The sequence below is a fragment of the Phoca vitulina genome, unplaced genomic scaffold (genome assembly GCF_004348235.1).
Source record: "Phoca vitulina isolate PV1807 unplaced genomic scaffold, GSC_HSeal_1.0 scaffold40, whole genome shotgun sequence".
NCBI lineage: Eukaryota > Metazoa > Chordata > Mammalia > Carnivora > Phocidae > Phoca > Phoca vitulina.
In genome coordinates this window covers 3,965,361-3,977,853 of record NW_022589743.1, presented here as the reverse complement: position 1 = coordinate 3,977,853, position 12,493 = coordinate 3,965,361, and the positions used below count along the sequence as shown (strand labels likewise).

General features: G+C 51.6%; 2 protein-coding genes across 2 annotated transcripts in view; both read left to right on the top strand.

Moving 5' to 3' along the window:
- FAM117A (family with sequence similarity 117 member A) overlaps positions 1–3,014 on the top strand; it is a 42,221-nt gene extending 39,207 nt beyond the window's left edge. The window contains exon 8 of the mRNA XM_032428861.1: positions 1,785–3,014. Within this exon, the coding sequence (XP_032284752.1) occupies positions 1,785–2,085 (301 nt within the window). The 3' untranslated portion in view covers positions 2,086–3,014. The remainder of the gene's footprint in view (positions 1–1,784) is intronic.
- Positions 3,015–5,382: 2,368 nt separating this feature from the next.
- SLC35B1 (solute carrier family 35 member B1) lies at positions 5,383–11,641 on the top strand. The gene is made up of 9 exons (XM_032429177.1): positions 5,383–5,602; positions 6,279–6,382; positions 6,904–7,034; positions 7,309–7,339; positions 7,910–8,067; positions 9,052–9,178; positions 9,951–10,057; positions 10,206–10,359; positions 11,387–11,641. Exons 1-9 carry the CDS (start codon positions 5,388–5,390, stop codon positions 11,437–11,439), a joined length of 1,080 nt encoding a protein of 359 aa, XP_032285068.1. The 5' UTR covers positions 5,383–5,387; the 3' UTR covers positions 11,440–11,641.
- The last annotated feature ends 852 nt before the right edge of the window (positions 11,642–12,493 follow it).

Sequence of the window (12,493 nt, the reverse complement as noted above, 5' to 3'; positions counted from 1 at the left end):
GATTCTTCCACAGACTCACGATGCCAGCCGGGGTCTTCAAGCCATCTCCCCAGGCTTCCTGTCCCTGTGTTAATCCTTTGAGAGAGATGGTGACTCTTGGGGCCCTGGGTGGCTCAGTCGGTTAAGCATCCGACTCTTGATTTCGGCTCAGGTCATGATCTCAAAAAAAAAGAGGTGGTGACCTATGGATTGCTTTCCAAGAGGCCCTGGGAGAGAAATTCTCAGCTCATTGGGGCCTCTTCCTTGTATCAGCTTGCCCATTGGGAAGTTCTTGTTTAGCAATTCTTCTGTCACATTTTCCTTTTCCTAGCTGCTGATCCTATAAGATGGCCTGGATTTCCCAGGAGGGGAATCAAGCCATTCAGGGTCATGCCATTTGTCCTTCGAGAGGGGCTTGGTCTCCTGGGTCACCTTCCCCACGTGGGCATGCACACAGTGAGAGCATTCCCCTCTCCTGCCCATTCCTCACAGTCCATAAAGTGGGATTCTTGTAAACCCTTCTTGGTCAGGGGAGACCTTGCCGCTGTGGACTCTGCTGGGACCCCAGGCCTTCCCAGATACACCCAGCACATGGGTCTTCACCTCTTTCTTCCACCTCTCGCTCTGGGCTCACCCCTGCCCTCCTCCTGTCTTGCTCTTCTTCCTGGATTTGGAATTATTAGAATTCTACAGTTAAAATGGTCATCAATTTCCCATGCTATACCCTAAGTGCATTTTTCTGTCTATATATTATACATAAAGAGGAAGGCAGTCGAGGGATCCACTGGTAACAGAGCTTCACCATCACACCACACATTTGGCTTTTCCCCAGGAGCCCTCGCAACCAGCGGCTTCTCAACCGCTTCCCCTCAGAGCATGGCCAGACACTCCTCTTTATCATAAGGATTCCTTACTCTAGAACTCCCTGACCTCACTCCTTTTATCCTTCCATTTCTTCCACATGATTAGGAAGGTGGGGATGGTTCTTTCCACATTCCAGGTGAGGCAGGTGGGTCAAGAGCACATGGGGAGTTAGAGCCCAGACCTCCTGTTAAGGTCGGCCTGCCTTCCCGCCATGGTTGTTACTTTGCATCTCAGCAAGGGCTTTGAAAAATCACACCTTTCAAATGTGTTCAAGAATGAGACTCTTTAGGTCAGTAGATTTCAATGGGAGACATCCCCCCCCTTCCCCACGCCCTGGGGACATTTGGCGATGTCAGGAAACATTTTTAGTTGTCACAGCTTAAGGGGGACACAGGTGGCTCCCGGCATGTACTGGGCAGGTGCTAGGGGTGCTCTTAAGCATCCTACAATGCACAGGACAGCTCTCCACAACCAAGAATTATCCGGCTCAAAATGGCAATAGTGCTGATGCTGAGAAACCCTGCTTTAGGCTGTCCAAAGTCTTAGAAAATCATTTTGCCTGGGTCTCTGCTTTTAGGCAAGTGGTCTGCCCTCAGAACACTGTTTACTGATGAAATCTCTCAAATTAAAAGATCCCTTGGTCTCCTCTTCTAAAGTCCCCTCGTCAGGAAGTTCTCCTTCCTGTCTAGCTTCAATCCCTCCTGTTTCTAGCTGAAGTAGATTTCCTGTTGTTCAGCCATATTCCTAATAAATGGATTGCTGCGGGCCTAAAGACTGGGTGTTGCTCAGCAGCCTGTAGTTTTTTGGTTGAGTTACCACCCTGTTTGAACAGAGACCCAGCTCCCCTGCTTCCCTGATGCCATGACATCTCCTGTCAGTTCTCACTGGCTGTTTCTCCCCTTGTGTGTGTGTGTGTGTGTGTTTCTCTCTCCATTCTCCAGGTCCCCAGGCCCCGACCTGGCCTTCCTGACTTCCTGTCCTGACAAGAACAAAGTCCATTTCAACCCAACCGGCTCGGCCTTCTGCCCCGTCAGCTTGATGAAGCCCCTCTTCCCCAGCATGGGCTTCATTTTCCGTAACTGCCCCTCAAGCCCGGGGTCCCCCCTTCCCCCTGCCAGCCCCAGGCCACCGCCTCGGAAGGATCCAGAGGCCTCCAAAGCCTCCTCGCTGCCGTTCGAGCCATGGCAGCGCACCCCGCCATCAGAAGAGCCCGTGCTTTTCCAGAGTTCCCTGGTGGTCTGAGGGCCCCAACCCCACCACTTCACCATGGAGACCAGTGCCTTGGTGGCAGGCCCCTCCCTAGCTCCCCTGAGGTGGGGGATGAAGGAGCCCTTCCCTCTTGGCCTTCGAGCACTTTCATTTATTGTGTCAAAGCCCCGGGTCCTCTTTCTGAGGGACACCGGCCCCTCCGAATGTGAGGGGACCTGCCTTCTCCACTAGCAGCTGGGCAGCTCACAAGTCACACCTGTGTTCTTGCCGCCTCTCTCACTTGGTGGAAAACTCACCCGAAGGTCTTGGGTCCCCCACCCCTGGGTGTGAGTCCAAAGGACTGTCTATGGGGCTCTTGACCTTGTCATGGAGCAAGCTGGCCATGATGGAAGGAGAGGGGACACTGCAGATTTCCTTCCCTCTCCTCCACAGCCATGGAAGAGGAGACCCGAAGATAGATAGCCCTATCCTCTCAGCGCCCATCCCCGTGCCTCCCTCTCATTGGAGGAGCTGACCAAAGCAGCCCTAAAGGGCCCTAACGCTTGACCAATCCAGCTGCTGGCAGAGGGGGGAACCAAGCGTTTTCCCAAGTGGCATTTTCATCTCGCTTTCACCCTAAGATTGTCTGAAGCAGCCCAGCTTGCCCAGCCCCAGGTGGGTGGCGGGGGAGAGGGAGAGCTGGTATTCCTCCGGGTGGCAAGCGGCGACTCTATGCCCTCCGCCTGCCCCGGGACTGGGTTGGAGTAGAAAAATGCCTATTTTTCTTGTATCGATGTAGAAACTCTATTTTCTCCCAAAGACACTATTTTTGCAGCTGTTTGAAGTTTGTATATTTTCCGTACTGCAGAGCTTACACAAAATTGAAGAAGAATGTTAATGTTCAAGTTTTCTTATCCTGTGTTTAGAAGTTGTTTTTTGCAGATCTTGGTGTTAATAGACCAAATAAATAAGTATTCCCAGCAGCTTGAGGTTCTGTTAAACATTTTTTGGGGGGAGGGGATTGAGCGTGTGATATTGATCATCCTTGTCTTCAAGAGAGGTCTCTACTTAACACATAATGATGTGGATGTGGGTGTTAACGTGGATGCACAGAGTCCCTGTCCTCAGGTCGCCAGGCTTGGATTCTTTAGATGGACATCTAAGCAGTAGGGTCCACGGAAAAGCTGTCCAGAATGAAGGGGGTGGTGGAGGGTGGGGTGAAGAAGTCAGTGGGGCAAGTCATTTATTCTTGGATGAGTCTGGAAAAGCTCCCTAGGGAGAGTGGGTTTCCGAGGGGAAGTGAGGGTGACCCAAGTTTGACATTGTGGTGCACCGGCAAGGGGAACAGGACCAGGGAATGGTCATCGGGTTGAATCTCTTGGCACAGTTTTAGGGAAGCTTTAGCTCTACTGGAGTATTCTTTCCCTCTCGTGAGTACCCACAACACAGAGGGGTTTGCAGCCTCTCAGCTTTATCGTGCTGCACCTGTAAGAGCTCAGAGGCTTTGGGGAGAAATGGGAATAATCATCCCGACATTCTGATGGTGCTTTACGCTTTACAAACTTTTTCACGACATATTATCCCCACTGTATGGGTGAAAAGTTGACTACCCCAAGGGCAGTCATAATAACTACAATTGTATCTATGTCAGAAGACCTCGAGACAAACTCTTAAGGCAGGCTATCCCAACTACCATTCATTGGCCCGGTAAGCATCAGATACCCTGTTAGTGCTTGACATGAAATGTTATCGAAATATCACAACAACCCAATGAGGGAAATGTGATAAACCCCACTGTACTGATAAGAGGACAGAAAGATTGTACTTTCTTTACCCCCAAGACACAGATAGGAAGTGGGGGAGCTAAGATGGGGAAGCAGATCCCTTGAATCCAGTGCCCATGCTTCTAACCACAGTGCTCTCCCACTTGTTACTATTTTCGCATTAATTTCAGATGAGGAAACTAGTTTGACTCAGAGGTCAAGAGAATTGTTTGAAGTCCCAGCTAGTGAAGGGGCAGAGCTGGGACTGCAACCCAGGTCTCTCACCCCAGCTACTGTCTGGTGCCCTGGAATCACACTGATTCAGTGGAAAGAGCCACTGGGCGGGAGAGCAAATGTGGGGGCCCCATCCGCACTGATGTAAAGGAGACAGGGGCTTGAGGACAGACCCTATCTTCTATTTCTTACCCCTCCCCCTGAAAGATGTTTGGCCTACCCCCAAAGCCTTAGTGAGTCAGGCCTGGAGTGATGGGTGTGGTGCTGCCCTGAGTTTCCTTCCTTTGCCTGAGGCTGTGCCAAAGAAGTGGGCTGTCAGAAGCAGAGAAGGAGCCTCTACCCAGATAGCAGCCAGAGTCCATTGATTAAGTGGGGTTTGGGGGTTATAGTGGAAAGTCCTGGGGTGTTGCCCTAGCTCTTGGTGTCCGCAGGTGGAGGGCTAACACTTGGATGAGGGATGGGTCCAAAAAGGAGGTCATGAATGGGAAAGAATCTGGAGGGCAGCAGGAGGGTTTGTTGTATTGCTGGTGAGGTGTAAGACCCCGGAGAAAATCCACTTTGGTAAGCTTCCATTTCCACCTCCAGGATGTGAGGAAATAAGATCAGAGTTGAGAAAGTGTAATGACTAATGATACCTTAAACTTGCATAGCACACTTTACAGTTTTTGAAACACTTTCACAAACCTCAGCTCATTTAATCCTCAGAACAGTCGAGAGGCGACAAGGTGGTTGCTACTAATTGTCTATCCCAAGTTTCCAGGCTGGGAAAACTGTCGCTCGGAATGTAGGCGACACGCGTAGGTTACCCCTTTGGAAGCCTAGTGATGTGCCCTTAGAAGGAGGACAGCTCTCAAACGCCAGCCTTGAACGCTCTTCTTGCAGAAGGGGAGGCGCTGACGCGGGGCAGCCGCTAGGGGGCGCTGAGGGTCCACTGAGACTTCCTGGCGTTAGGACCCAGCGGAAGCCTGACCGCCGACTGGGGAAGAGACTGGGATTAACCCGGCCGGCCGCACCTCCTTCCAGCTCACCTGTCTGTCTTCGCACAGCGCAGCCAATTGGTGACCTCCACATCCTTATACGTCATCATTCCCCGCCCGCGTAGCTCCTAGGCCATCCCGTCGAGCTCTGGGTCGCAGTTGTCCTCGAAGTTGCCTGATCGGAAGACTCCGGGGGCACAGCATTAATGTCAGGGCGGGTGGCTCCCTCGGCCATCAGGGACGAAGCCGAGGTCCCAGGGCGGGTCTCCTTTCCTTGGAAACGGTTTCTGGGTCCCGAAGCCTTTCCCTCCCGGAGGCCCTGAGCCGGCAGCTCTGGCGGTGGCTGCTGGGGCCTACTGGGCGGCGGTCGCATGCAACTCCTATGAGGCCCCTGTCGCCGGTCGGCGATGTCCGGCTGGAGCTGTCGCCGCCGCCGCCGCCGCTGCCGCTGCCGGCTGTGAGCGGGTCTCCGGTCGGGTCGTCCGGGCGTCTCATGGCCGCTAGCAGCTCCCTGGTGCCCGACCGGCTGCGCCTGCCGCTGTGCTTCCTCGGCGTCTTTGTCTGCTATTTCTACTATGGGATCCTGCAGGAAAAGATGTGAGCGGATCCCCGGGACCGGAGCGCAGACCTGCCCCCTCTCTCGCCCCTTGGCCCGGTTGGCGGGCCCCCTGCCCCTGGCCCGGCTGTTCCTTCCTGCCCGCCCCCAGCCCCCGACACCTTTGCAGCCGCGGCTGAGCCTGCTCAGATTTCCCAAACGCCAAAGTTGGTCTCCGGATCCTCGGGACCTGGTTATTTTTCTTCTCTTGTTTTTCTGCCTAGGGTTCTAAGGGCTTGGGCTTCACAGGCTGGCAGTTGTACCCCGTTGCACACACAGGTTTCCTTGCCTGTGCCAGCTCCTCTCTGGTACTTCCAGATGTTTGCGGACAGCGGATTCTTTTGCCCCCGGCCTTGCTGCTGTAGCCCAAATCCCTTCATCTCATGCTTGGGGTACCTACCTCGTTTCACCGTCTAATTTTCCACGTTTCCTCTAGCTCCATCCTTTACGGATATTCTTTCCCTAAGCTACGGGATCAGTAGGCTGGGATGTCTGGCTTCTAGATCCAATAAAATCAGCCCCTTTTGTGAATGAGGCCAGTGAACCTTACCAGACTGTCCCTACATCCAGAGAAGCAAAATCGTTTTAAAGCTTTCGGTGACTCTAGACATACTAGATGACACTGAGTGAAATACACTAATGCTTCTCCTTTTTTTTTTCTCATCATTTCATTCTTAGAACAAGAGGAAAGTATGGGGAGGGAGCCAAGCAGGAGACGTTCACTTTTGCCTTAACTTTGGTCTTCATTCAATGTGTGATCAATGCTGTGTTTGCCAAGATCTGTGAGTACCTATCTAGCAATCTGTTGTGTGCCCCCTCCCTGTCCACCTTTAAGGTTTAACTGGCAGCACTCCCACCCTCTTTAGCGTTTTCAAAGCCTCTCTGTTCATTCAACTCTATTTCCTTACATTAGACCAACTTCTGAGTCAGAAATGTGCAGAGAATGGGTCTTCTGTGTGCCGGATCCCCACTGAGAATACTTAATTTTTTTCTTCTTTCTTCCCTTTGATTTTCTTTTATGTTTCCGCTTCAGACGTGTTTTGAGCTGCTCTCTTTGTTCCCTGGGGGCTACAGCAGAGCTAACGAGTCCCTTGAACTGAATGAGCCCCCATTCCTGCTCTGCATGTGGTCTTGTGTTAGGTGTAGGTGAGATTGGAGAGTTGAATAATCTTCAGAGATTTCCCAGTCTAAGAGGACAGAAATATCTTGTGCTTCTCGTCTTATTTGACACATCCCTTTCATGTGGCTTCAACTTTGGTTCAGTTCACCAAGTTTCTCTTATACATTTTTTGTCTCTTCCCAGTGATCCAGTTTTTTGACACTGCCAGGGTGGATCGTACCCGGAGCTGGCTCTATGCCGCCTGTTCTGTCTCCTATCTGGGTGCCATGGTCTCCAGCAACTCGGCACTACAGTTTGTCAACTATCCGACTCAGGTGAAATCTCAGGGTGTGATGAGGGTTGGCTCAGAAGTTGTTTGAAAAGACCTAAGAATTCTTCGCTCAAGTCTGTGACTTAAACAAAAGAGAATGTGTTGGAGAAATTCAGAGGGCAAAGAACCATAGATCTGAGGTCTAGTGGTGGTGGGTTGGCCATGATAGTCTGTGGTTTCTGGTGCAGGCCCCACGGTTACTTTTCTTAACAGAGCACCTAGCACAGTGCCTGGCACATCCCAGAGGCTCAGGTACTATTTGCTGGATTTTGTTTCAGGTCCTTGGTAAATCCTGCAAGCCAATCCCAGGTAAGCGGAAGCAGATGGTCTCCCTCTACCATCCTCACTCTTCCTGTAGCAGGCTCTCTACTCCTCTGCTAGAGCTGTGTATCCCTTCGGGGTTGTCATCTCATCACAGCTATCTCCAGAGCCGGCCCTCCATCCCTTCCCCCTGCCATCCTGTCCTCTGTATCGCTTCCGGTGGTGTTGGATGTGCATGGGCCCAAAGCTAGAGACCAACCTAGGCTGCTTCCCGTGCCAATCATTTTGGTGTCCTGGGTGCTTACATTGTCATTAGAGTTGAGTCCCATTTTGATTGTCAGTTTCTTCCTCTCAATCTCTCTCTCATCCACTGTCCCCACCCTTTCCCTGTTCCTTCTTGGATCTTTCACCTTTGTTCTCTGCCTTTTCCTTGCCTTCTACCCTTTGTTCCCCCGTTGCTCAATCCTCTCTATCCAGGTGCCAGCTTTGCGCCTTCCTCTTAGCTTCTGTAGGCCTTCCTTCTCAGACCTGTTTTCTCCCAGGAGTCTCCTAAGAGGACAGTGTTGGGCTCATCAATGCCTGTGGGTACCCGAATTTTCCACTGTTTCTTCCCTGTAGTCATGCTCCTTGGAGTTACCCTCTTGAAGAAGAAGTACCCAAAGGCCAAGTACCTGTGTGTGTTGCTAATTGTGGCCGGAGTGGCCCTTTTCATGTACAAACCCAAGCAAGTAGTTGGGATGGAAGAACACACAGTTGGCTACGGAGAACTGCTTCTGGTATGTGATCCTGGTGGGAAAGGCAGCCTTTTCCGGTAATCACAACCAAGGAGCATCCCACCTGGGTGTGTGAAAGGCCAGTTATGTGTCGAGAGAGAGATTGCGATGCTCCTTGCCCCCCATTTCTCGGCTTTGTCTCTTGTTGCATGGCCCCCAGCTCTCCTAAGGCCACAGTGGGAAGCCTGAAATATTGAACAACAACGCAGCTCTCCTGGGGAAGGGGTGACTCTGAGGCCTGTGTTTAAGTGCTGGTGTGAGGCCGGAGAGACATGAGAGCAAATAGGGAAGGAATAGCGTGTCACTCACTGTGGCTTTCTGAGAAACCTGGAAACCAGAGTTTAAAAATAGTACTATAATAGCTCTTGCTTACTGTGTATTAGGCCTTGTTCCCAGTGGTTTACCTATTAGTTGGTTAATTTCTACAACAATAACCTTATATATGTTATTATTTCCATTTTCCCTATGAAGACCCTGAGACACAGAGAGGTTAAGTCACTTGCCAGGGTCACACGGCTATGAAGTGGCAGAGGAAGTGGCTAGCTTGGCCCAGGCTTCTAGTCTGGGCAGTGTGACCAGAGAATCTAGTCTGGAGCGCCCCTCCAAGCCAGGAGGCTAACAGGCCAGTACCAGACGTCCTTTCTCTACTCTCACGGGAAAATACATGGCTCAGCACGGGTTCCAGGCCCCTGCACGCGAGGCTTCGTGGCACTGCCTTGGGAAGTGCTAGGCTTCCCATCCCACTCTGATTACATTACTGGGCGGCTCAGATAGGCTGTCGTGCTGGTGCCTGGGTGGGGCAGGAGGCAGTGAGCGTGATCTCTCCGGACCCTCCACCCGTGACCGAATGCTAGCATTTTGTTCTGAGGACTCTGACTTAAGATAGCGGCTTTGTGAGGAGTCTCAGAAAAGTGAGAGTCCTGTGTCCTGGGGTAGGGAGGGGCCCTGGTGGCCTTCTTGCTGCAGGGTGCATCCTCTCTTTTCCAGTTATTGTCTCTGACCCTGGATGGACTGACGGGCGTTTCCCAGGACCACATGCGGGCTCATTACCAAACAGGCTCCAACCACATGATGTTGAATATCAACCTTTGGTCGACATTGCTGCTGGGAGCTGGTAAGGAGCGGTTCTGCTGTTCTTCCGTGTGTCACCAGAGGGCAGACTGCCGTCGTCCAGTCGATCCCTAGCGCGGGTGCTGGTTGTTAACTTTGCCCAGGCCGGAGGCCTGTCTCGGCTGTAAGATGCCCTTCTGTCCAAGCCCCTGGAAAACCTTCTTGGAGAAACTTTCCCTGGCGGGCTCTGCTTGCTCCTCATGACTGGCACAATCATGGGTAGACCTGTGCCAGTTTCCTTGGGGGGACACGCAGTAGTAGGTCACGGGGGTACCTTGGGAACTCACCTTCTTCTGATAGCGATGACATACTGGTGTTTGGTGTATGCTGACTGTAGTGTGAACACGAACGCATGTGCTTTTAAATCAGTGCCTCCCAACCTTTGTTCAAATCTGGGCGCACGCGGGAAGCATTTTTGGTACAGCACAGTGGGGTTCACGGAGGAGGCTGCTGATGGCTGGAGGTGGCCATGCGTGGGGCTGCCTTGAGCTGGGGATGTGTGGGTCAGTATCTCCCCAACATCTGAGGATCTCCGCTACCAGTAACTTTGGCAGAAGTAGCTAGTCGAGTCCCAAGCCTCTCTCGGGAGAGTCTTTAGTTAGTTTGTCTAATCAGAAAACTAGGAGCAAGGTGCCTGCCTGACAGGACGGTGTGAACTCCGTCCCTGCACTTCCCGACGTGCTGTTCCGTGGAGAACTGTCCTGGGCTGCGTGTAGGCACGTGCGCTGACGCAGGCACACGGGGTGCGCCATTCATCCTTTGCCGTTTATTCCCAGGAATCCTGTTTACTGGGGAGCTCTGGGAGTTCTTGAGCTTTGCCGAGAGGTACCCTACCGTCATCTATAACATCCTGCTCTTTGGCCTGACCAGCGCCCTGGGTCAGGTGAGTGCCTCGAGACCGGGGAGCTTGGCTTCCCCAAGGGAGCCCGAGCCGGCTGGAAGAAGAGGGCGGCAAGCCCAGCCCTGATGTCCTGTCACAGACTTTGACCTTGGGGCGGAGCTTTCTCACCCCGCTTTCTTGGTCTCTCTAGAGCTTCATCTTCATGACAGTTGTGTATTTTGGCCCCCTGACCTGCTCCATCATCACCACGACTCGAAAGTTCTTCACCATTTTGGCCTCTGTGATCCTCTTCGCCAACCCGATCAGCCAGCTGCAGTGGGTGGGCACCATACTCGTGTTCTTGGGTAAGTTCCGCGCGGAGCTCACGTGTCTGGGCGTGTGCAGCAACAGTCTCGGGGCTTGCTTTTTTCTTTTTTCTTTTAATTAATTAAGTTTTTGAGAGAGAGAGAGAGGGAGTGGGGAGGAGCAGAGGGAGAGGGAGAGAGAATCCCAAGCAGCCTCCCCGCTCAGTGTGGAGCCCACCTCGGGGTTCGATCTCAGGACTCGGAGATCCTGACCTGAGCAGAAATCAAGAGTCGGACGCTTAACCAACCGAGCCACCCAGGTGCCGTGTGAGAGAGCTTTAGATATTTCTTTTCCTGAAATGTATATTTATGAAAGTGATTTAGTTATTTTATTTTATTTATTTATTTATTTATTAAATACAAATGCTCTTTTTTTTTTTTTTTTTAAAGATTTTATTTACTTATTTGACAGAGAGAGAGACAGCGAGAGAGGGAACCCAAGCAGGGGGAGTGGGAGAGGGAGAAGCAGGCTTCCCGCCGAGCAGGGAGCCCGATGCGGGGCTCGATCCCAGGACCCTGGGACCATGACCTGAGCCGAAGGCAGACGCTTAACGACTGAGCCACCCAGGTGCCCCTATTTAGTTATTTTAGAGAATATGTTTTTAAAAAAGGAAAGGAAGCATTGCCTCTAATCCACCCTTCCCAATGAGCATTTCATTTTATCCTCCAGTGACATGGGCTTCCTCAGACACTGAACAGGATAAAATTGTTAAACTTACTCCCTACCAAGTTGTGCTGCCGTGGATGAGCTGAGAGAACTAGCTGAAGTTTTGACATTTTTTCTTTTAGTTCTACTGTATTTTATTATATATACATAATTACCTGTGTCTTGGTGATTTTTCTCATTTGATGCCATACTTTTTCTCTGAGGGAGTTCTATAAAACCAGTGTTTGGAGTTAGTTTTCTTTAAAGCCCCAATTTTGGAGAACCAAGGCTGACCTTCCCCTCCCCCCATGCCACTGTCAAAACCATTGGTAGGTTTCATTTTTCCTCGTAAAGCTAAGCCCATCTTCTCCCTTTTCATAGGTCTCGGTCTCGATGCCAAGTTTGGGAAAGGAGCCAAGAAGACATCCCACTAGGAAGAGAGAGACTACCTCCACTTCAAGAATATTTAAGTTATTATCTCAAATATGGACATCTCTTGGGCAAATGGACACAATAGGGATAAAGGACTGGGTTCCAGTCTGTTTTTGGTTTTTGTGTTTTTTGTTTTGGTTTTTTTTGTTTTTTAAGAAAAGGAAGCAAAATCACATATTCTAAAAAAAAGCACTTCGATTTTAACAAGACAGAGTTGGCAGTTTCTGTTCTGGATGACCTGGAGCACAGCCTAACGCGAAGAGAGAAGGGGGAGGGAAGAGGCAGAGCTTGATGCTCTTTGCCCAAGCTCCCTCTCAGGTGTAGGAAACCCGGTTGGGTGGCTAATTCCCCCAAGAGCCCAAGCATTGTAGGGAGGAACTTGACTAGATTTGCATTTGGGCTTGTGGCCTCTGTTCCCACAGGTGAGGGTCTAAATCTGCCAGGACAGGTGGCTGGCTGTTGGAGCCAGAGAATGTCAAAATCACTTTATCACTTCAAGCTCTGGTGGGCAAATATTTCTTTAAAAACTCCAGATACAGTCTTTCCTCAAGAAACCTCCCTTGAGGTTGGGGGGGAAATGAGCCCAGAGCCTCAGAGTCTGCTCTGCTGTGTTTTCACATTTCCCCACGGCCTCCTCTTCAGCCAGAGCTCAGACAAGCCGAGTGGGGACCCAGTGTATGTACCATGAACAGCTTGAGAAGGTCGATTCCCTCCCTCCGTCTCCGAATCTGTTCTCGGTCCACCTGGTCCCCTCCTGGGGAGGCTGGATTAATCCTATTCCCCTTTTCCCTTCAGTTGCTAAAGCATTGCCGTCCTCTGCCGCTGTGGCCGCGCCAAGGTGTCCCCATGCCAGCTTCTGCCTGTTGAAAGGGATGCTGGCGGAAGGCATGGTGGCTGGGTGCTGGCACAGAGCCTCTCTCAAGTTTCCTGGGTGGCAGTGGGGGGAGAAGGCGGAGCATGGAGCGGAGCCACCTGCCCACGGCCGCCTTCAGAGCTGGAAATCGCAATCCTCCACGGACCAAACTTTACACATGAAAGTGCATTTCCACCAGCTGC

Excerpts from the sequence above, each read along its gene's own strand:
- SLC35B1 (XM_032429177.1), top strand. The coding sequence starts at position 5,388 with ATGAGGCCCCTGTCGCCGGTCGGCGATGTCCGGCTGGAGCTGTCGCCG. Across the intron at positions 6,383-6,903 it reads TGCTGTGTTTGCCAAGATCT|TGATCCAGTTTTTTGACACT; the intron begins GTGAGTACCTAT and ends GTCTCTTCCCAG. Across the intron at positions 10,360-11,386 it reads CACCATACTCGTGTTCTTGG|GTCTCGGTCTCGATGCCAAG; the intron begins GTAAGTTCCGCG and ends CCCTTTTCATAG.